Source organism: Ictidomys tridecemlineatus, chromosome 1, assembly GCF_052094955.1.
Source record: "Ictidomys tridecemlineatus isolate mIctTri1 chromosome 1, mIctTri1.hap1, whole genome shotgun sequence".
Lineage (NCBI taxonomy): Eukaryota > Metazoa > Chordata > Mammalia > Rodentia > Sciuridae > Ictidomys > Ictidomys tridecemlineatus.
This window is the reverse complement of record NC_135477.1, coordinates 225708974-225733668: the sequence shown is the minus strand read 5'-3', so window position 1 is coordinate 225733668 and position 24695 is coordinate 225708974. Positions and strand designations below refer to the sequence as shown.

Here is a 24695-nt window from a genome sequence, read left to right as displayed (position 1 = left end):
AAAGCAAGGTTTCTACTGAATGTGTATAACTTTGGAATTATTATAAAGCCAAAAAATCATAAGCCCATGGCTATGGGTATAGTTCATAGTTCGTTGGTAGTGTATGTGCCTATCATGTGTGAGACCCTGAATTCCATCCTCAGAACCAAAAAATAAAAAAAAAGAAAAGAAAAAAGAAAAAAATAAGGAAGAAAGAAAACTAATAACATCAAGCAATCAGTAGTTGGGAGGACCATCTGCAGCTGTAGAGCTACTCAATTACTTTTTGCATATTTCAAGATCTATGATGGTTTTCATGGTCATTGTGTGGACCATTTTATCTAAATTGCCTAATTTATGTGTCATAATTGTTTATACTATTTATTATCCTTTTGATATATCTAGGGTCTACAATGATATTGCTTTTTACATTTCTGGTATTGTTAATTTGTCTTTTTCCCCCTTTTTAGTCTTGCTGGAGGTTTGCCAATTTTATTAATCTTTTCAAAAATAAAAAAAAAAACTAGGATTTTGTCTCATTGATTTTCTCCATTTTTTGGTTTCAATTTCATTGATTTCTGTTCTTGTCTTCATTATCCTCTTTGTTTTGCTTGCTGCTGCAGCCCAGGACCATAAGAAAGTATCATACTGCAAATTACTGACTTGGAAAATAAGACTAAATGCTTTAGATTTATTTGTTCTTTTTTCTAGTTTCTTGGAGTAGGAGCTTAGGGTGATTTGAGACTTTTTCACTTTTCTAACATAAAATTTTAATGCTCCAAGTGTCCCTCAAAGCACTGCTTTTGCTAAGTCACAGATTTTGATATATTTTTCTTTCTGAACAATGTGCTTTTTAGATTTGCCTTAAAACTTATTTAACTCGAGAATTATTTACAAACATGTTAACATCCAAGTGGGGGAAGATTTTCCCATTATTTTTTTTTATTACTGATTCTAGTTTGATTCCATTTTGGTCAGAAAAACATACTCTATAATTTCAATGTTGAGAGAGGACTGTTGAGGTCTCCAACTATAATTGTAGATCTGTCTATTTAGTTCTCTAAGTTTTTGCTGCTAGGTGTATCACATTGCAAGCTGGTTGTCTGGTCTATATTTTCTTTCTGGGTTAACACTTTTATTATGTGTGGTGTAATGTCCTTTGTTGTTCCTAGTAGTTTTTTTCTTTTATTCTGACTCCCATTTCATCTGATATTAATACAGTCACTTCTGCTTTCTTTTGGTTAAAGTCTATTTGGCATATATTTCCATCTTTTCATTTTCAGTTTACCTATATTGTCACATTTAAATTGTTTCTTATGGGCAACATATAGTTGGTTTATTCTAAATCTATTCTTCCAATCTCTGCCTTATTGGCATAGAAGTCTATTTAGACTTACAAAAAATATTTTTTAAATTATATATGACAGTGGAATGCATTACAATTCTTATTACATATATAAAGCACAATTTTTCATATCTCTGGTTGTATACACAGCATATTCACACCAATTCATGTCTTCATACATGTACTTTGTATAATGTATAGTGATCATCACATTCCACCATCATTAATAACCCCATGCCCCCTTCCTTCCCCTCCAGCCCCTCTGCCCTATCTAGAGTTCATCTCTCCCCATGCTCCTGCTCCCTATCCCACTATGAATCAGTCTCCTTATATCAAAGAAAACATTTGGCATTTAATTTTTTGGGATTGACTAACTTCACTTAGCATTATCTTCTCTACCTCCTGCCATTTACCTGCAAATGTAGACTTACAAAATTATTGGTGCTATTAGGGCCTAACCCTGACATTTTCTTTTTCTGTTCATTGTTTTTCCTATTATGTTTTCCCCTGAATTTCTATGGAGTCATCATAACATGTTTTAGAATTTCACTTTGATTTATCTGTAATGATTTTACCACATCTCTTTTATAGCTTTCTTTAGTGGTAGCTCTCGGTATTACACAATTTTATGTATAATTTATTACAATTTACTATTGCTGACACTTTACAATTTCAAGTGAAGTATAGAAAACTTACCTTCTTTCATGTCCCTTTGCATCCTCACTCAATACTAAATATTCATAATATTAAATATTTCCTTTACATTACATTATATTGGCAACCAGATCAATATTGTCATTCTTTGCCTTAAGAGTCAAACATAAGAAAAATCAGAAAAAGAGATGCTGTGTTTATTGACAATTTTATTCTTTTCATTGTTACTTCTTCCTTCCTGATGTTCCAAAATTCCTTTTTTTTTTTTTTTAATCATTCCCTTTCTCTTTGGAGAATTTCTTTAGCCATTCTTTGGAAGTGAGTCTGCTGATGACAAGGATTTTTAGTGTCCTTCATTGAGAATGTCTTGATTTCCAAATGCATTACTAAGAATTATTTCACCAGATGAAGAATTTTACTGGCAGTAAGAGCATCTGACTAATGCTGTGACACTTTTCTAGGTTCTATGTCTCTGATGAGAGTACGCTGTCATTCAACTTGCTTTTCTCCACTAATTGATACGGTATTGTTTCTGTATTGCTGCTCTCAGGATTATCTCATCTCTAGTTTTCACAATTGTGATGATGGTGTACCTTGGCAAGGATTTTATGGAATGCACTCTGCTTGGGATTTTCTCACTTTCTTGACTCTATAGGTATTTGTTAAATTTGGGGAGTCACAAGTCCAGGTTCCTGCCAGGCATGGTGACACATTTCTGTAGTGCCAGCTACCCAAGAGGCTGAGACACAGGATCACTTGAGCCCAGGAATTCAACACCAATCAACCCGTGCCAAATATCAAGACATCATTTCAAAAACAAAAGTTCAGGTACCACACTCTGCCTCCATTGACAATATAGAAGAAGGGTATATGGCTCTTCTAGGGCAAAAGCAGAAGTTTAGAATTTTCAGTAAGAATGAGAGGAGTTTCTCATTATCAGGGATGAAAAATTTTAGCTCCCATTCCCAAATCTTCACTCAGCATTTGCTGCTGAGGGTGTTTGGGGCAAAACTAGTAATGTTTGGCTCATGTCAGAATCAGTGTTTGTTTTGTAAGGCCTAACATTGTTATCTGCACTTAATGGAATAGGAAAAAACATATCTACTCCAAATTTCAGAGGATGACCTTCTAACCATGGTTTTTAATCTAATTTCTGCAAAATACTATTGCTCACTTCCTTCAAATTGGCCACATGTTTTAGAACACAGATACTTCTTTGTTAACCATTGGTAATTTAAATATATATTTGTTTTATGAAAGTAAGAGTCAAATATAATATATAATAAGATATTCTAATATCCTCAATATTTTTCTCCTTTAACTATTAGAATCAATAAAATGCACTAATTAGAATATTGATTCTTTTTGTAGCAGTAGATATTTTAATAGAATACAAAATTAACCATAATTTTTGCTGAATCAATCCAAAATGGTACTGAAAAGTTGAATAAAAAATACCCAGGACCATGAGCAAATTTATTCTATGCATCAATTTCATTTTAAATGTTCATTTTTATCAAAGTCATGGTTGCCATTTAAATTTTAAAAATATAGTTTAGCACATTTTGAAAATTGCTTTCTGACTAGCTTTCAATTTGATGTGTCAAACAAAATGCAGTTTCAGGGGCTGGGGCTGCAGCTCAGCAGCGAAGTACTTGCCTAACACCTATAAGGCAGTGGGTTTGATCCTTAGCACCACATAAAAAATAAACAAATAAAGTAAAGGCATGCTGTCCATCTACAACTACAAAAATAAATAAATAAAATTTTTTAAAAAGCAGAGTTTCAGCTTTGGTGAACTTTTGTGTTAGGCTTGAGAAAGATAAATTGTCTAATAAAATTTTAAGTTTCTTATGAGTATATACAAAGAAAAAAATGTTTTCTATTAACATTCTCTTATAGATCATTACTAACAATGTAAAATTTGAAAGTATATTTCCAATATTTAAATTTTTAATTCACAAAATTTATTTCATTGAGTTTAATTGTATATTAGATACATGCTGGGTTATGCAAATGCAACACAAAGATTTTTACAATATTCTTATACACATATTTTTCTGTACTATTTACACAATACAGAAAGGCATTGATGAGAATTTACACATGGGCTAATAAAAGAAATCATTACAATTATTAGGAAATATGTCATAATAAGTCAATGGTCCTTGACTTAAATAAGATTAAAGTTTATGGTCAAATTTTAACTTGAAAGGTACAAAAACAGTTAATATAATCATATTTTGTGCTATTCATTTTACAGCATTAAATAATATTACAGTTAATTACATATGTAATAAATCTAATATTTTCATTTATTTATGAAACTTTAGAAAAAATAATTTGTGATAAATAATTTTCTGAATTAAATTAAAAATTGCATAGCAAAATTAATTTTCATGAACATTTTCAAACATATTAGATAACACACCAAAATAATATGTAGATTTTAACCAGTACTCTAAACAGGTTTCCCTCACATTTTCCCACGGGGTAATGAAAGAGTAAGAAATACAGATGTTATAGGTTAGTTGTGGAATTAAAAGAAATTTTGACAATGCTATTCACAGGAAAATATTGTAATAAAGGCATAACAGGGCATGCCTGATTCACCTAGAACCCCAGACATTATTATAATGATGAATTAATCAGAGGATACACATATCCAAATAATTGTCCAGTTCATCCCATAAGCTAGCAAAAGACAAGATTTTATTTGCCATTTTCTCTTTTAACTTGTGAATCATACTTTTAATGCCAATAAATCTGAGTCATATCACATACTTGCACAAAGTATTAATGAAACTTTAAGCTTAGTAGATGGTCTCACTATAGGCACTTCTCCACAGTGACATTCATCTGACATTTATTAAAAATGACTATTTTCAGCATTACCTAATTGGCTATCCTCTGAAAGTTAATTTCTGTTAATCATTCAAACTTGCTGCAGATGTTACCACTGTGTCTATGGTAGAACATCCATAAAATACTCAGTTCCTCCCTGTAGGCTAAAAGTGTGACCACCAGGTTCATTTTCTGTCTTTTGTCTTGGTGATTTTATAATTAACATCTTCTTTCATTTTCAGTGTTGTGAAAAATTTTATGGTCACACTCACCACTCACAAGTAGAATTAGAAAAAGTGTTAAAACAAATTAAGGTATTTTGATTCCCCAGCACCAATGGAGAGACACAGGATGCCAAAGCATGGGTTCCCTAAATCTTGAGAGAAAGATTATGGAACTTATGATATAATTGGCCATCCAGAAGAGTGAATTTCAAAAATCACAGAAAGATAATACATAATAACCTTATTTTCTAAGAAGTGTGTAACTAGCAGGTAGAGTTGCTCCACAAGGTAGATAAGCCTAAGGCTTCTGAAGCACTTGGGATTTCAGTCCCAATTCTAAACATGACAGGCAGGATGACTTGAGGCACTTATTCCGTCTCTCTGAGCCTAAGTTCCCTCATCTATAAATATAAAATAGCAGGAAATAACTGTTTAATGACATAGGATGATATGGAGATTAAATGATATAAAATATTCCAAAGCATTTTGCATGGTGCCTATCACACACTATGCACTCAATAAATGTCAGTTGTTGTTATTAAATAATGTAATATTCCTTAATGAAGAACTCAGTTGGCAACAAGGCATATAACTGACTTTCCAGATGGAGTGCAAAGACATCTCTAAGTGTGGTATGAAAGAAGTGCACATAGTGCCAGTTTTCTTTTTCTGTATAATAGGATAAATTCGCAGTTAATCAAAATCAAAGTAGACATGTATAAATATGTATGATTTAAGATTCCAAAATAATTGAATCATTCCTCTATTTCTCATTCACTTCATAAATATTTATTCAGAGCACCAACAAGTAGGTCACTGTCTTTTAATTAATACTGGAACACATTCTTGAAGTCATTCCTATCTAAAGTTGAGCATCGCTAATGTGAAGTAAGTCCCCAATTCTGTTGTATAGATTTGTTCAGTTACAGAAGATTCATTTTCCTACCAAGAAGTAGAGCAGATACTCAGTAAATCATTTTGCATAAACCTATTTAAGTGCCTCAAAGATAAGGACCCAGTGCATAAGCAAGCAGAACTGACAATTTTTCCTTTTGATGAATTTGATGAAAGGTATGCTTTCAAGTATCCAAATTAAAATGTTTTTTTAAAAAATTCTTTCTTTTAAAATTAAAGTCTAAAGTGAATTCTGAGAATAAGGTATCAGAAGACACTGTCAGGACGGGGACAGTGGAATGAGATTAGTGAAGTGGACACAACTATCAACTCTCTAGGGAACCATACAAAAGAATACAATTACTGAAATTCTTTACATTTAACGTCAACACATTAACTTACAAAATAAAAGAAAAAATGGGCTTACCTGTGTGCTGTCCATGAAACATGGAGGACAATAGGAACTTAAGTTTAAAACAATACTTTCTGTATAATAGTTTAGGCAAGTTATATGATTGTTTTCCCCTGTTAAAATATTTTTTAAATTCTGATTTGTCACCATTTAAATTGTTTCTCTAAAATAAGCACAAATTTACAAAAGTTGATTTAATTTTTTTTTTTTTTTTTAGTTATAGATGAACACAATGTCTTTATTTATTTATTTTTGTGGGGCTGAGGATCAAACCCAGTGTCTCACATGTGCCTGGCAAGTGCTCTACCACTAAGCCACAAGCCAGCCCAAAACTTGATTTTTATTAATAAATTTATCCATTCAAAACACATTTTCATGACATCTTTAACATATGTTCATTGTGGTAGATACAGGGCATAAAAATAAAAGGCAAAATCCAGGAAAGAGTCCAGCAAATATATTTTATAATACAGGGCAATAAATGCAGCCAAGTTTGTGCACCTAAGATAGTACATGTCTCACCGGGTCTGAGAACTACCCAAAGTCATAAGATCAGCATAAAATTATGAGAGGTAGTCTTGAGCTAGTGGATTGGGGAAAGACATCAGGGAGAGCATTCTGGGCTCAATCTCTATGTATAAAAGCTACTTCAAGACATTGGAGAGAGATCAGCAATTTGGTGAACTGCAATATTAAGAAACGGCAATGGTGAGCCTGTAGCAATTTGGCCTGGAACCTATCAGGTGAAGTTCAAAAGTGAGATTTGTATTTAAGAAAGAGGATCAAGCAGCAGCACAAAAGATGGGTTGATAGAAGATGAGACTGGGGAACAAAAATCAGCTGGTGAAGGTGGGATGGGGGAGGCAATGGGATGGATTAATGAGGTATTAAGGTAAAAGAAATGGAGATTCATGACCCATAAGTAAAGGAGAAGAAAAGAGCACAATCAATTTTAGAATTGGGCCGACATAAGTAATGCTAGGGAAAACAGACTGCAAAAGGAAAAGATATACATTTTCTTATAAACTGTATGTGAAAATATCTGGGAATTCTATGACATCATTAAATCCACTTATTATTCTGAAAATCCCCATGAGCTGGAAAGAATCACAAAATTTCCCTAGGTGTCTAACATATAAAGCTAGAGTGGTTTCTCTGCTTCAGCTTTTCTTCTGCTTAGTATCTGTAGTCCATTGACAATTGGACGTTCTTAGTTATTCCATTTATCTCTTCCATGAGGTGAGGTAATGGAATCATTTCATTTTTAATAAACAGTGCTAAAGCAATTTTCCAGAGCCCTCCAGAGAGACTCTGAAAAGCCAAACATCAACTTAAATGTTGGAGTATCTTTTCTGCCTAAAGTTATTAAAATAACTTGTCTTTGCTAGAAAAAGTAAATGGTAAGCATTGCCACTTAAAAGCAATGCCACTTAAAATTTCAATTTCCTAGATAAATGTTTCAGATCATTTAACCTTAGGGCACCAATTTTCAATTTTTTTTTCTTGAAATCTATTTTAACCTAAACAGTTGGTGGTGTCAAAATAGAAGCATGTGTATGCAAAAGAGCTACACTGATTTGGTGTTGTACACAGCTAGTCACAGGTATACCAATTTGAATTGGACTTACTCAAATAACAGTTTTGATTAATTTTTCACTGAATTCAAGTTGTTTGGATTAAACTAACTGCCATCATATCACCCAAGATAATTTTTTCAAATTAACAATGAATTAAATCAAAACAAATAAATGGCTCTAAGACCAATAAAATTAATTTGGCCACAAAGCAGTGTATTCCAGTTTGATAAAATTTATATGTCTACTCAACATGTTTTATGACAAAAGACTGCACTGCTGCAGCAATAAAGTAATGAGCAGTTTCCAAGTGCTTACTTTACGTGTCTTACTTATGCTATTAATATTGGTAAACATTAGGTAAGATACGATATAATTTTCACTAAATTATAATCTTATAATTTTCTTAACCAATCTTATAATTTTCTTAACCAATATGCATGGTGCAAGTTTCTATAAAATATTTCTTTTCAAATCACTGAATTTTCTTCCCCAAGTTTTAATCCTTTAATCACCAAGAAATGTGAATTTTTAACATAGTCCCAAGCTCTTCCCTCTTTGCTTCTAATTGTTCTTAACCCTGTTGCCTGATAAGCAGCAGGACCCCAGGCCCTTAAGTATCAAGAGCAACCAATCTAGTATGAGGCATAATTTCCATATTTCATTTAAAGCCATTGATCACTTTTCCTATCCGTTTAGATTTCATTTCATTTAGTTATAGCGACCTTAGAGAATACTTCAGTTATATGTGCAATAGAAACTATCTATTTTTTTCAAGATAAGTCTAAGGCATTTGCAACAACATAGAAGTACTTTAGTACTTTCATATTTCAGTCTAAGGAATTATTATCATAAGCATCAATTGTGTATTTTTATATATTTAACCAGTCATAAATTCCAAGAAACTACATAACAAATAAAAGATACTAGGAAACCATGAACCACAGATGAATTACAGATAGTCACAGTGTTGCATTATGACTATATAGTTCTGCAACTTAAAACATGAACACCAGGAGGTGTACCTGAAAAAGTTCAAATCCCATGGTGGGTAGAAGGGGATTCTACTTATAAAGACTAAGCAGATCTTTGGTTTGGTGTAGGAAAGCAATGGAAATGAGCAGATTAAGATTAGGAGGATTTGCTTTTGTAGTGACAACACTTTGGGACAAGTAAATGGTTTTATTTCCTTGCTTTAAACCATCATTTATGGATTAAAAGTATATATTTCTTCTACAAATTGTAGGATAACCATCATTAGCAAAAGCACAAAGTATTCATTTCCAAAGAAGACACATTATTTTACAGTATTACAGAAGGAAGAACTTTACATCAAAATTGTTACAAATACTTCACATACAGAGAAAGATTTGGGGAAAAAATAACTTTTTTAGACAAATGGCAAAGGCTTTCTCTTTAATAAATTCTTTGGTTTTAAACAGGTCTTAAGTGACATTTGTTCAATAAACTATTAACTGATTTTGCTGGTGACTGTTCTGTGTGTCGGTTATGGACCAGGATGTAATTCATTATCTTGGGTTACAACTCATAGAACATGTCTGAAACAATTTACCTTGCTTTAACATAAAAACAATAACAAAATAAAAATATATCTTTAGATATGAGATAGCACATTTTGTTTATGAAGCTACTACTTTGTGTGTTGCATAAACTTTTTATCTTTTAAAAAAATAAAAACTCTGATGGTCTTAAAAGAAAGGATAAACCAAGATGAAATACAAACTCTGCACACATCTTCCCATGACCCCTGACATGATCTTTCCATTTATTGGTTCCCAGATTCCTGCATTAAAAAAAAAACATAATAAAACATAATTAATTAATGTCCTCATTATTCTATAATAACTATCATTTTAGCAAAACAAAAGTACTGGGAAACAGGGGTAACCTACTACCAAAGTGAGGAGCTCTACTGTTGATGAATTAAGAAAATTTTAACTCAATAAAAAAATCAGCAATTATGAATTAATTCACAGCACTAAATATATGGGAATATATGAAAATAAAATGATAGAATAATACAGAAAACTTGAGAGAAAGAAAACGTTATGTGAAAAATTGTAAAAGAAACAAGCCCAAGGTGATAAAAAAACAATACATAGAGAGTGCAACTGATTTACTTTTAGATTGGTTGCTACCTATTTTCTGGTGGAGAAGGATGCTATTAATTTTTATATAACTATATATCTTCTTCTATAATAGTATAACAAGCATATTCAAGCACACTGTCAATTACTATGTCTGTTTTGAAACTCAAAAGAAACTGGATTAATAGTCTGTGTATATTGGATTTTGCCTTGTAGCTCGGTGATCATTTGGAAGTAACTTACAAGTTTTCTGTGTCTTGGGGCATTATTTTCTATACCATTGCTATCATCTGATTTCCTGTGAGGAAAACAAAAAGGGAAATCATCATATGTTTACAATGCATAAAATTAAGTCAGTATATACCATTTATATCATGGCAATCAGGATAAAATGGAAAATGCCAATGCAGACAGAATGCATTTTTCTAAAAATATTTTATTCTTAATGTTGATTTTTATTTTTGTGTCACTGCTTGGAGAAGGGTTGTTGCCTTGATGTCGATGATAAAAGCAGGTTTGTTCTATGCAAAGGGAAGAGCACGAATGAGATTTGGGCATATAACCATACTTAGGCATTGTTTGGAATCATGCAAGATAATAGCCAATAAGGAGCTCAACTAGGTTGTGTCACACAGGTGTCATGCTTTGATGTTTATTACACATTGCATTAGAGGTCAAACACAGTTCTTTACCCAATGTACATCAGAACAAGACTATAAATGTGGGCTTCAGATTCTTAAGAATGACTAAACTAGGTAACTGTTGTGCATTGTGAATGTCCTTGGAGATCTGTGCAGGCTTGAGCTCATTAAACTACTGCCACTAAGCAATAAATTCAACCACCCAATCAATAATGTCAAAACTGGAGTGTGTGGATGGTGGTAGGTGGAACTGTGTAGATTATGCATCCTTATACACCCAAGTAGAGTGAATAAATGCACAATCTCCTTATTGAACTATTTGCAGTAACTAGCTTGTTTTGATGTTATTGTGTTTAGTATTATATTTTTAGATCTTTTTCATCAAGAAACTCCTATAATCATGGGGAATCTAAGTACATATATAAATGTTATATGTAAAATATATTTTGTGTATAATACATAAAAATATTTTCTGCCTCCCAATATTATCTCTAACAAAAACATCTAAAAGAACATTGTTACAGGGTACAAGGTTGGGTTGGTCTAAATGAACTTAGAGTGTCCTCGCTCCTTGTACTAATCTTTTACTGAGATAACCTAAAAGATTGAGACATTTTCAATGATTTCTGTGGTACAGTGAAGGACGAAGAAAATCATGTGCACTACCCCAGTTCTCAAAAAAAAAAAAAAATTCATTCTTTGTATTATAGATTGAATCAGTTTGATATTGTCTCCTAAGATATCCTAAGGGAAAAAATACTGAATAGGGGAGGCTGTGTAAATGACCATGAAATTATACAGAACTGACAGTCCATTCCACACTGTTCAGGCAACCTGCTTCTTAGTATGTCTTGCCTAAACTAGAATGCAGCCTCTACTTGTGACCTCACAGGAATGGTCAGGGACTCTGTGGAGGCTGAACCAGGGGAACAGAAGAAGCAAGGCAAGGTTATGCTTGTCTTCCAGTATGTGAACAGCTGTTGCATATTTAAGATTCTAAGAATAAGAAAGAGGTCCAATACATGGGAATCAGAACAATTCAAAGTTCAGGTCACAATAAACAAACTGCCCAAGTTCTCCAGGAAGATAGCAGACTGCCTTGGGAGAAGTGTGATTGCCTACCAACTGGGAGAATGTCAGATTCCAATACAAAGCCTTTTCTTCCCTACCTGGTTTCATGGAACTCCCTGTTTTAATTATTTTGTGCTATTAACTTGAAAGCTCACCTCTTGATCTCTCCCTCTCTCTCTTTTTTTTTTTTATCTGCTATTTGTGAACTGAGTCAAAATGCCTGTTTGAATGTCTGTGAATTGCTGCAAGACAACTGTCTGGCCCAATACTGTTCTTTCAGGTGGCTGCAGACTCACACCCCAGGACACCTAAGGGCTAATAAGGATAAACTTCCAGTGTCATTTTGTGTTGGTGACAGTTGTCCAGATCTCCCACTTCTCAGGTTTTTTCACCTGCAACAGTCTCACATTCTCAGTCTGTGGCCCTTGGCTCTGTTACTCAGACTTTAATCCCCATCTTGGGCACCTCTGTCACGGGCCTTCATACTTCATAATTTCCACCTTTCCCATACCGAATTATATTCCCAGCTATTCTATTCCCAGCCTTCCTCATGTTCTACTCTCAAAAGGGTTGTAGAAGAATTCATGACAAAATTTGTATTCTCTCAAGAATAATCACTAATAGAATTACAAATCAGTGATTTTCAATCTGACAATCAGAACTACTGGTAGATGTTTTCAAGAAATTCAAATGCCCAGACCCAATCCCAGAGGTTGTGGTCTGGGGGATCCAGCAAGGTCTGAGCACTGTATCTGACTATGTAGTCAAGAACGAGAACCATTTAAGCAAATGATATTTCCCTGTGGTCATTGAACACTGATGCATTAAAGCCTATGCTGAGCATTTTTACATTTATTATTTAATCCAATAGGTTTAAGTGATAAATTCTACTATGAACCCATTCTGTAAAGGAGAAAACTGAAGCACAGAGAAGTGTGGGCAGTAAGTGATACAGGGGAATTATTCTGTAGTTTTTATTGTTTTTTATCTTGTTTTGTAGTTATAAATGGACGGAATGCCTCTATTTTGTTTATTTTTATGCAGTGCTAAGACTCAAACCCAGTGCTTCACACATAACTCTGCATCTGAGCTACAGCCTCAGCCCTAGATGGGGACTCTAACACAGGCAGAGGACTCCAAATGCCAATCTTTACTACCTCATGGACATGTTCAGAAAATAACATGCATATCATATATTCTGGTGCTTTTTGTGTTCCTGACTATAAATAGTTCATTCAGTTCCATATTTATCTGTATTTAACTGAAGCAAAAAATAATCTGTAAAAAGTAATACTTACAGCTGTTCAATTTGTTCAAATTCTTTCCCTTCCTCTGTGTAACAAAAGAAGAACATGAGAAGAAAGGTTTACTACTTTTAACGAAACATACATGTTCAATTTAACCCCCCTTCCAAGCTAAGAATGCCCAGTGCTGCTCTTCCTGTTTGGAATGAAGCTAAAACACATTATCTTAACCAGAAGCACCAATGCAGGTGCTCCTGCTTGCCTTCTTCTTTATCTACAGACTTCATCTCCATTTCTGACCAAGAAAAGCCTGGGATTTTCAAATATATGACTGATTATCTGCCACTATTTAAGTTATTAAAAATTCAATACAAAATCAGAAAAGAATACAGAATGTATAGTAGATTCTTTCAAGGGACCATTGGTTTCTCAACCCATATCCCATCAGGCACAGGCTACAAAAATAAGACACTGATAAGACAACGTCTTTTAAGAAAATGCCAGAATATTTGATAAAAATATTTTAAAATGAATTATCCAAGTGAAAAAAAAACTGTCTTTAAGATCTTCTATATTAAGCAAAGACAGATTTTTCTAATATTGCAATGTCAACTGTCACATCCCTTCATTAGTGCTCAGGTATCAGTAGCATTAAAAGAAAAAAGTTAATTTATTACTAATATTTTTAAGCAAGTTGAAACAGGAAGACCATCAATATAGGCTCACAGCTCACTATCTCCCTTGTTGTTAACATAAATACTGCTGCAAATAATAAAACGGGATTCTTTCACAATACTTCAAAATCACTGTGATATATTAAGTCATAGTACATATCATAAGTAAGTGATAAATAAATAACAATGAAAAAATAAATCCTACCTGGGTGCTTCTTTTTCTTTTGCGTGTACATTTCACAAAGCAGAATAAAAGCCACTAAAAGGATAACTTCAGCAATGATTGCAAGAAAGGGTTTGAGGGGCACCAAAAAGCTCAGCACAACAAGTTCAATGTGTTCCTCACTCTCGCCCAGCTGGAATATTGCATGGCACCAATAGGATCCGCCATCTTCCTCTGAAAGATGCATTATCTTGAGCCTTGTTTCATTAGCATGTTTTCCATTGATAACATATTTATCATTCATGTGAACATCAACAGGAACCTAATGTAAGGAAATGTTAAAATCCAGTGCTATCATATCACGTAAAAGACACATGTCCTATATGATCTAATTTTGAGCAAAGTTATCACGTAATGCCAAGAAAACTGCTTCCTGGAAAAAAGGCATACTAAAATTTGTGAGACCTTATATACAACAGAATTAAATCTTATCAGAGTTTCATTTTCCAGGTAGCAAATCAAGGAATAAATATTCTCTGTGATAAGAATTCAGCACTGAATATTTTTAAAAAGTGAATAGATCATCATGGGTGAATATTACATGAGAATAAAAAACAGAAGAATTCCAGCCATCTGGGTTTTACATTCCAAGACTGACCAGCTCTTCACAAGCACGAGTACACAGTGAAACAACTCCCAACCCTGAAGCTACCCACTATTTCTGATCACTCCCATGAAAGTCGACCACTAACCCTGACAGTGGGAGCTCTCCACACTGGAACTGAAGCTGCAATCTTCAGGCCTTCCAAGCCGATACAAAAGCAATAGAAAAAGAGATTTGCTATCTTCAGGGGCTTGTACCCCTTCTTATCCTTCACGTCCCAAATTCTGTCTCATAGGCAAAATGGCTTCTGAGATTCTCTAGGTTTTTGCCAGACTCATAAGAGTCATACTAAACTATTTGGAAGCTGGTATATTTAATCAATTTAAATCAGATTTTATTCCTAGGCCCATCTGATGTCTTCCCTGGTCTCACTGTTCAATAAGTGTTACTCTGCATAAAAATATTCTCAGAGGTTACCTGAGGAAGAACTCTCTGTGAGTTTCTTGTTGGTCAAAAACATTGTAGTGACCTGACTCAATGTACACGGCACTGCCAGGGATGTTTAGGACAAACATTCAGAGTCAGAGAAGAAAAGTCAAAGTCTTGCATTTAAAATAAGTCCAGCTGATTCTGATGCAGATGGTTGGTTACATTTTAGAAAAATACTTGACTTAAAGTTTTGACCTGGACCTTCTTCCCTGAACTTTTCTCACATTTATTATGACCCATGCTCAGAGTCAACTTAAGAGAATAATTTGCCTAACAAATGGACAGAAGCACAGGTATATATATGTAAAATGACATTCTAAAAGTTTAATGTAATTTATTTAGGGAGTTTTGTTCAGTAATAAAGAGAAATGAAAATATGTCATTTGCAGGAAAATGGATGGAAAAGAGGATATTATGTTCAGCAAAATAAGCCAAACTCAGAAGGTTTAAGGTCATATATTTTCTTTCACATGTGGAGGCTAGAGAAGAAAAAGGAAAGGAAAGATGGCGGAGGGATCACAGGGAAATCAGTAGAATGGAGAAAAGGGACAAAGGGCAGGGAAGAGGAGAAGGAAAGAAAAAATATATATGATTCAATTTAGGCCACTGTTTGATATCATATATGCACATATAAATCAGGTTGTATATTTCAAACACTTGATTTATTTTTACAAATTTATTTTTTTAATATTTGCATACACCTTTCCTAATCATCAGTAACATGACAAAGAGAAGTATTAATTGGGTAAGTCTGCACAACCTGGAGCTATTGTTTGAAAACTTAAGCCAATGTTACCACGGAATCAGTCATTCCTGCTTTCCAAGTTCTCCCTCTGTCATCCTTCAGCTGTCTATAAGTCACCAATTTTGTCCCAGAAGGAATTTAATATTTCATTATAAAATTTATTCTGACGCATATGCTTCTTCAAGAATTGTAGCCTGCCTTTAACAGAGCTTTAATTTCAATGATCATTAGCAGCAAGGCTAGAGAAGGATGTCCCTGAAGTCTTCTAGCCATTTGAGGCTATGTGGGAGGAAGAAACCAAAATTGATTTATTGAATCCTTTTTTCTTTCCTTCATATCAGCTCTTTGAATAGTCATTTCCCTTAAATAAATGAAAATTAAAGTACAGTGTTTGGCTCCCATCCAGTGACTGGAAGCCAAAAAAAAGCATATAGCACTTACAGATAGAACCTAAGTTTGTTACCAAATTTTCATTATTTTTCTCAAATGGAGTCTTATGTTACATTCTGTCACAGATATTTCATAAGACAGAAATGGGAAATGAAGGAGTTTTTTTTTTTTTTTTCCCAGTTACTTTCATGGAAGGTTAGGGAAAGAATCTCTTTTGATGAGTTTATTTCTAAAGTGGTTAACTATAAATGAAATCTAACTTCCTTTTGAAGTATTTAAATAAATTGCTAAACCTAAAAGAAAAATTAAAGTACAAGCTAACGAAACTAAGATATCTTCATATGTACAATGCAATATGCTGAAACACCAAAAGACAACTCCATTTATTACTGTTCTTTCATTATGAGTACATACCAAAAAATAAACATAGTAGGCATTTTGAGTCTATTATAATCTTGTTATCTATAAACTAAAGGGGTTTTGTTGGTGTTGTTGCTTTCTTCAAATCAAAGAAGCAAGCTCTTACCTGTACACTCCCATTACTACGGTACCATGTCCAATTTGTAGGAAAACAATGTTCACATTTACACACCAGGACAGTAGAATCTCCCACATACGTGATCAATGGCTTGTGTTTTCCATGAAGCTCAGGAACTAAGAGAGATTTAGAAAAAAATGTACATACTGAAACTGTTCAAGTAAAAGAAATGTCTTAAATTTGAAGACATTTTCTCCCTTTAATTTTCTCAACAATATGTGATTTGATTTTCTTTATGTTGTTTGAGTTATACGTGAATTGAAACAAATTAATAGTCACTAGGGTATAGTTAATAGTAGTAAAAATACTAAGAGCTAGACAGCTGCAATATAATTGTCTCCAAAGTAGAAATGGAAGAAAGCCCTTCTTTGATTGAACCTAATAACAATTATAGCACTGCAATAAACTGTGACATACGGCAAACACCTGTAATCCCAGCAACTCTGGAGGTATGGCAAGAGAACCACAACTTGCAACTTAGTGAGACCTTGTATGAAAATTTAAAAAAAAAAAATTAAAAGGCCTGGGAATATAGGTAGGTGGCAAAGCACCCCTGGGTTCAATCCCTGGTACCAAAAAAGAGAAAGAAGCTCCATGTTTCCAAGTTTATTATTCCTACCTATTATGTCACCATAGAGCAATTATTTTCTTCAAAGTTTTGTTTTTTGAAGGCATTTGAATAAAAAGAAAATTACCAGATTGAAAATTGTTGGTTGATATAGATTTACCACGAATGGAACTGGAGGCTATCATGCTAAGTGCAATAAGTCAGTCCCAAAAATCTAAAGGCTGAGTGTTCTCTATGATATGTGCATGCTAACATACAATAAGGGGTGGGGTCGGGGGAAGAATAGAAGTTCACAGGATTAGACAAAGGGGACTGAAGGGAAGGGAAGGAGGATGGGAATAGGAAAGACAGTAGTATAAAACCTATGTTCATATATGAATACATGACTAGTGAAAATCCACATTGTGTACAACCACAAGAATGGGATCCTAATTAGAATAAGTTATACTCCATGCATGTATAAAACATCAAAATACACTCTATTGTCATGTACATCTAAAAATAACAAATAAAAATAAATAAATAAATAACAGATTTATTAGAAGCCAGCAAAGAGTTAAAGAGGGTCGAAACATTAAAAAATAATAATAATAAATTAAGAAAAAAGAACAGTATAAGAAAAAAGGTTAAATTGAAAAACACTCCATGTGACTTTTTAAAAATATATATGCTAATGTATACGATGACAAATTTCTTAGGTAAGTTTAACATAGATGTCATTATAGCAATAATTAGGTTTTAAGATTTGAACAATTAAAAATTAGGTTTTAGGATACAAACAATTTGGTGAAGAAAATTTTTAAAAAGAATACAAGTAATACAATAAAACTCAAGCCTACATGAAGAAATCAGTTCCTCTGATTGACCTCAAAAGGATGTATCTAGAATGAACACTTAATCTAGGGATGTCAACTGATCAATGATGATTACTCTTTTTGATTTTTTTTCTTGTTTTTTTTTCCTTTTACTAACTTTAGCACATTATTTATTTTGTTTTTTTCACTTATGTTTATTTGTTTAGTTTACTAGCAGGGGAAGAATGGATAAAATTATGACTGTCTAAATTTTTTATACTATGTTGTCAAATTTCATAGGTATTTTAAAAATTTTACTCATTATTCTATTTTTTTAGATTTTATATTTGAGAGGGACACCGTAGAAAGAGGGAAGATCAATTTTAATTGCTAAAGTTAAATATGATTAAATATATTTTTCAAGTACTCCTGAGTTTCTTCCTATTACCCAAAGATAATTGTGCAAGTATTTGCTGGAGGTATAAATTTTAATGATGAGCAAAAGGAAAATAATTGGTAGTGACTGGGAAAAAAATTCTAAATTGTGTAGCCCTAGACAAGGGTTGGTTGGAGAGCAAGGTTTCTTCATGGGTTCTGTCCTTCAGTGATTAATGTTACAATGGCAAGTGGGCAAGCCACCTTGTATTCCTTACTGTTTAAAATGTGCCTACATCATTGTCTCCAATATAATTTAAACATATCCCCTCTTCATTGGGACCGCTGAGCAGCAGAGTACTGAATGAGACACTGTTAATAATAAAGAGGTGCACATAAAAGGAAGGTATGTCACCCCGAAGGAATAAATGCTTGGGTAATCCTAGCAGAGATTTCGGAGAAATCTATAAATCAGAGGTTCCCATACTTTTAATAGCCAACTAAACATGTTTTGATTCAACTGAATAGGCAACAATTTTCCATAAACCAAAGATGTGAAGAAGTACCAGTCAGAATTTGCAATCACCCCCTAATAATCTTTGGGCATCTGTAGAGGAACTACTTGGGTGTTTCTGAAGAAGCACATTACAGGAAAGTCGAGAGCATATAGCTCACTCAAGGTGCTGCTCACTACAGTCATCCCAGCCAGAAGAAGCTTGGTGGCTAATATCACCAAAGATCTTCTTGGCATTCCTTCTGAAAGACTAACTGGAACTCCCCGTCACCATCAAGCTAGGGAGCATGAGGTTAAGTTCAAAGATCAGAAGTCAACACAATGTCACAAAGACAAGATTTGGGTGTAGGAGATACTTGACTTAGGACTACAGTTTTAGTGGTACCAGCTTTAAGGCTAAGGGTAGATCATCCCCATCCTGCGGTATTACAATAAAGATTAAACAAGAAAACATAATGTCCTTGGTGCATGGGAAACACCATAAAATTAAAAATTTTATTAAGATTATACACTGCTACTGCTTTCTTAATTAAGTTGTTTTATAATCTGCAATGCCCACGGCCCTTCTATATCCTGTTCATTGGCCGAATTAATAGGATCAATTTTTTTTTATGTGGAAAAATTATTTCTAGGCCAGCTAGCCCTGTGAATCAGAAAAGAAATAAAACCCAGGAAAAAGAGAGAGAGAGAGGAGAGAGAGAGAAACCTGGAAATTAACTGAACACATCTCAGAACCATGGGAATGAGAAAAAGATGCTAAACTGAGTCCTTTATGAAACAAGTAAAATGACAAAAAGTACGAGATAAATAAGTAAAAAAACAAGGGTCATGAAAAGAGTGAAGAAATAGGAGCGCTGAGATGCTAATTATGTAGATATGGCCCCAGTCCATCCCCAAATGTAACTATCACTACATAAAGGTAGAAAATCTTTGCCACCTGATCCTCACACAGAGCATTAATATCCAGGATATACAAAGAATTCGAAAAAACTAACACCGAAAAACAAATAACTCAATCAATAAATTGGTAAAAGAACTAAACAGACACTAATCAAAAGCTATACAAATGGTTGAAAAATACATGAAAAAAAATATTCAACATCTCTAGAAATTAGAGAAATGCAAATTAAAACTACTCTGAGATTTCATCTCACTCCAGTCAGAATGGCAATTACCTAGAATACAAGTAACAATAAATGTTGATTAGGATGTGAGGAAAAAGGCACACTCACACATTGCTGGTGGGACTGCAAATTAGTGCAATCATTCTGGAAAGTAGAGATTCCTCAAAAACAAAAATTAGGAATGGAACCACCATATGACCCAGCTATTCCACTCCTTGGTATACATCCAAAAGATATAGCATACTATAGTGACACAGCCACATCAATGTTTATTGCAGCACAATTCACAACAGCCAACATATGGAGCCAACCTAGGTGCCCTACAACAGATGAAAGAATTAAGAAAATATGATCACACACACACACACATATCCAACAGATAAATGGATAAAGAAAATGTGATACACACACACACACACACACACACACACACACACACACACACACAAAGGAGTATGACTCTGCCATAAAGAAGAATGAAATTATGGTGTTTGTCAGTAAATGGATGGAACTGCAGACTATCATGCTAAGTGAAATAAGCCAGTCACAAAAAGTCAAAGGTAGGATGTTTTCTTTGATATTCGGAAGGAATCTAAAATTGGGAGGGGGGGAGAATACAAAATAGAAGAATGATCAATGGAGTAGATGAAGGGGAAGGAAGGAGGGATGAGATAGGGAAAGACAGTGGAATGAATCTGACCTAACCTTCTTATGCACACATATATGATATACCATAGTGAATCTCACCATCATTACATTCGCAAGACACTAAAAAAAAAAAAAAAAAAAGCGGGAAGATCAGTAGAGTAGAAGGAGGAGAACAGGAGAGGGAAGAAAGGAGGGAAAGAGGAAGTACTGGGGACTGAATTAGAGCAAATTATATTTCATGCTTTTAAAAATATATCAAAATGAATCCTAATGTTATGTATAACTAAAGATAATCAACTTAAAAAAAAAAAAAAAAGCAACCTTCAGTGAATCCTACTGCTTTAACCACACATTCAAGTGGTTGGCTAAAGCAGCTAAATAAGATCATTGTGTCTGCAATGGAGTTTCATTCAGTTAGAAAGAAGAAACTGTGTCATTTGCAAGAAAATGGATAGAACATGACAGCATTAAATTATGAAAAATAGGCCAGACTATATGGAGAAGGTAAAATGGAGAAAGGGGGAAAAGAGGGCATGGATCTCATGAAGACAGAAGGAAGACTGGGAAAGTAGGAGAAGAAGACAAGGGGTAGTGAGGAGGGGAGGGAAGGAGAGGCAATGGGGAATGAAACTGACCAAATTTTATGTGCATGTACAAATATGTCACAATGGATCCTACTATTATGTACAATTATAATGTAGAAATAGAAATTTTAAACATTATTGTGTTTGCATAAGCATTATAATTCAAACAAATCAGTACAATTTAAGTGAGGGTGCCCAGTTACTGCACCTTATAGATAATGCAAAATCAAAGTGGCTAAAAAGACCTATGTAGTATGTGAAGCAGAAAGCATACATGAAATAAAATATAAGAATCAAAAAGGAAATAGCCCATTCCCAACAAACTAGTTTTAATGAGAAAAGGCAGAAAAAAATTCAAGTAATACTTTGAAACAACCATGAACTAATTTTTTTAATAAAAAGACAACTACAGTCTAGCTTATTTAAAGGGGGAAAAGGTTCTCTCTCACATAGGTGTTTTGCCCTATTAGCTAAGGCTATTTTCTTAGTTTTCATTTAATTTTCTTAGTGTGCAGCTACCACTTCAGAGATAGCACAGACATGGAGGAAAGTAACCAATATAAGAAACTGGAAGCAACTCTAGGATCCAAGAGAATAAGGGGACCATCTGTCTTAATATTAATGTAACAAGTATATTTTAAGTTCTTGAGAAAGAGAAAATGATTAAATGTTAAAGGCTCAAATCGGCTGAATCATGGAACATTTTGTTCTCTATTATTTTCCTTAGGGCAGAACCGATTTTTGTACTAGATATTTTAAGGCTGTGGTTAGAGAAGGCTGGCAATGCTCTACAATCTGAGGTCCATGCTAACCTCTGTTATCAACTCCTTCCTCTTGTTCAGCCTTCTTGCTTTCCAGCCCTAAAGAGGGAGGCTCTCCTCATGTTATAGGGCATTAATTAGGCCCTGTTTCCTATAACTGGGAATTTGGAAGCAGAAACAATTCAGCCCCATGCTCATCAGTTATTTTTCCTGGTTGCAGGTGAATTATCTTCTTCTGTAGAATAAGTAGTACCAAACTGAGTTTGGGTTATGAAGGGATAGACTAGTTTACTTTGGCTTAAAGGCTAGTAACACCTAGCTGGTGGGCCAGTAATAATCCATCTTGGTTCCCCTTTCTGTGTGTATTTCCACAGCTGACATTTTGCTGTGAGGAGGAGTAACCGGATCAGTTCAGGGCTAATTTTTTTCCTGAATACCCTAACAGAGCACTATCAGTCTATCAACTCAATACTACTTTCTAATCACACTTATAGATTAGGTGAAGTATTAAAACACTGAAGCATTTGAAAATTAATGTCTCACTTGAAAAGATCAACCCTACTCTAGAAGAGGTGTCAACTAAAGACCTGCAGTGGGATCCTCCACTAAAGATCTTTGCCTCACAAGCATAAGGCCCTGATTCAATCCCTAGCACCCCCATCCCCCCAAGGTTCCTCAGATGGAGCAGAGCCACACTGCTTGACTTCTGTGGGAGAGGTACAAAGTGTATTCATGAAGCACTGGTCTTTGGCCAGATTAGGATCACCTTAGCACAAACACTGTTTAGAAGTGCAGACTTTGCAAATGGTTGTGCTGGGCATTGGTCAAGGCCAGAGTTTCTGCTTTCCTAGATTGGTGATCTTTCAGATATGCTATTTCTCAATTTCAGTATGTTTCCTTCCATAGATTAGGTCATGCTTTAACAGAAAATGTATTGAAATATAATCAAAATATTGAAAATTTCCCACAGGTTAAGAATCAAAAGTGGGAAAAGGTAACACTGGGAGGAAAACATGGAATACTATTTTTCAGCAAGTCTCCATGAGGCACATGCTTGGGACACATATCTGGTAGCTGAAAGGGGTTTTCTAGGAAATACTTGGGTATTATATAAGATCCAGGTTAGGATCACATGGCTGTGCTACTAACCATCCCAATTAAATGTTGGGATTAAGCTGTACACTACAAACAAATGATAATGGCCGAGTGATGACAAGGAGAAGATGAAACAAAATTCTGTTTTCTTTTTTTATCTTCTCTGTTTCCTTAACTGTCTCCTGGACTAATGCCCAAGTTCACATTGACCATACCTCTGCTCTGCTTTATATGGGTAATAACAGCCAGCAGTGTGGGCTTGAATGATACAATGTACCATATTTAGAGAACATTAATTTGTTTGAACTATTGGGGAGGGAGGGTGGTCACAATTTGTTCTGGGCCACTACTTACGTTTGGAAATATTTATTAATATAAGGACAGTGTGACAGTATTCTGATGTGCCTTGCTGATTTTTTAAACTCTGGGTAAAGTAGGACACATGAGAGCCTTGGGGTTGGAATAATCAGGTTTGAAGGTAGTGAAATGGCTGATTTAGGATACTGTCTAGGAAGATGGGTTCGAATCTAGCCACTGGAAAAGTAGCTCTCTGGAGCTAGAAGGTTGGAGATCTGCATTTGCATATTAATGGACTAGAATACATTAGCTTAAATGTCACAGTTGGTTTAAGGACATTTAGATGCTATCATATTAGGACAAAGATTCTTCCATATGGTCAAGGAGAGCTAAGTGGACTTCAGCATGAAGACTGAGGACTAAAGTCCTAGCTGCTTCTATGATGCTACTTTTCCACACTTACTTCTTGGATACTTCCCAGAGAGGACAGATGGCTGAGTCATGACAAGTCTCATAGCATTTGGTCCTATCAAAATCTCCCCATGAGTTCCAAAAAGTTCCCGTTTATAACCAATTTAATTTTTGCATACTTTCTACAGAGATTTTTAATATTGATTCATATTATGGAAATTTTCATCAACTAAGGATATTTGACCCACTACTGAAGAACTCTCATCTCTCATCTTTCTTGGATGAAAAATAATCATCAGCAGCTAGAAGCTCCCGACGTGCACTTTTGCCGTCTTGCAGGTTCTGGCATCCACAGCCAAACACACAAAGTCAGCAGGGGTTTTTGCCTTGTACTAATCAGTAATGTTGAAGCCCTGTTATACCCTTGTAGTAATAAATCAACTGGCTCCTGTAAAGACAGAAGCAGGGACTTTGAAGATGATTTTTTCTAAGGGTTCAGGCTCGAGCTATAGTTGACTCATGTAGTCTATGACCCCCCCCCCAAAAAAAATTATTTTGGCTAATTTTAAAATAGTGGATAAAACAGGCTTTTCGTGCACATTCAACTCTAGTGCTGCTAAGAAAAGAAAATTCTTCTTAGGTAAAACCATAAGCAAACCATGTAGAGAAAATTTAATAGGACAGTGTTTTAGTCAGCTTTTCCCTGCTGTGACTAAATGATCTGACCAGAATAGCTATAGAGGACAACGAGTTCCTTTGAGGGCTCACAGTTTCAGAGGTTTTAGTCCTTAGAAGGCTGGCCCCATTCCTTAAGGCTCGAGGTGAGGCTCAACATCATGGCAGGAGAGGGTGGCAGAGGGAAGCAGTTCACATCACAGTGATCAGGAGGCAGAGAAAGAGACTCCACTCTCCAGATACAAATATATACTCC

At 34.5% G+C, this 24695-nt stretch overlaps 1 protein-coding gene across 1 annotated transcript in view; it reads right to left on the bottom strand.

Annotated features, from left to right (window-relative positions):
* Window positions 1–9088: 9088 nt before the first annotated feature.
* Window positions 9089–24695, bottom strand: part of Emb (embigin) — a 50361-nt gene continuing 34754 nt past the window's right edge. Inside the window, exons 5-9 of the mRNA XM_078023519.1 lie at window positions 16582–16709; window positions 13870–14149; window positions 13045–13078; window positions 10278–10332; window positions 9089–9730 (exon numbers count right to left, since the gene is read on the bottom strand). Of these exons, the coding sequence (XP_077879645.1) occupies window positions 9713–9730; window positions 10278–10332; window positions 13045–13078; window positions 13870–14149; window positions 16582–16709 (515 nt within the window). The 3' untranslated portion in view covers window positions 9089–9712. The remainder of the gene's footprint in view (window positions 9731–10277; window positions 10333–13044; window positions 13079–13869; window positions 14150–16581; window positions 16710–24695) is intronic.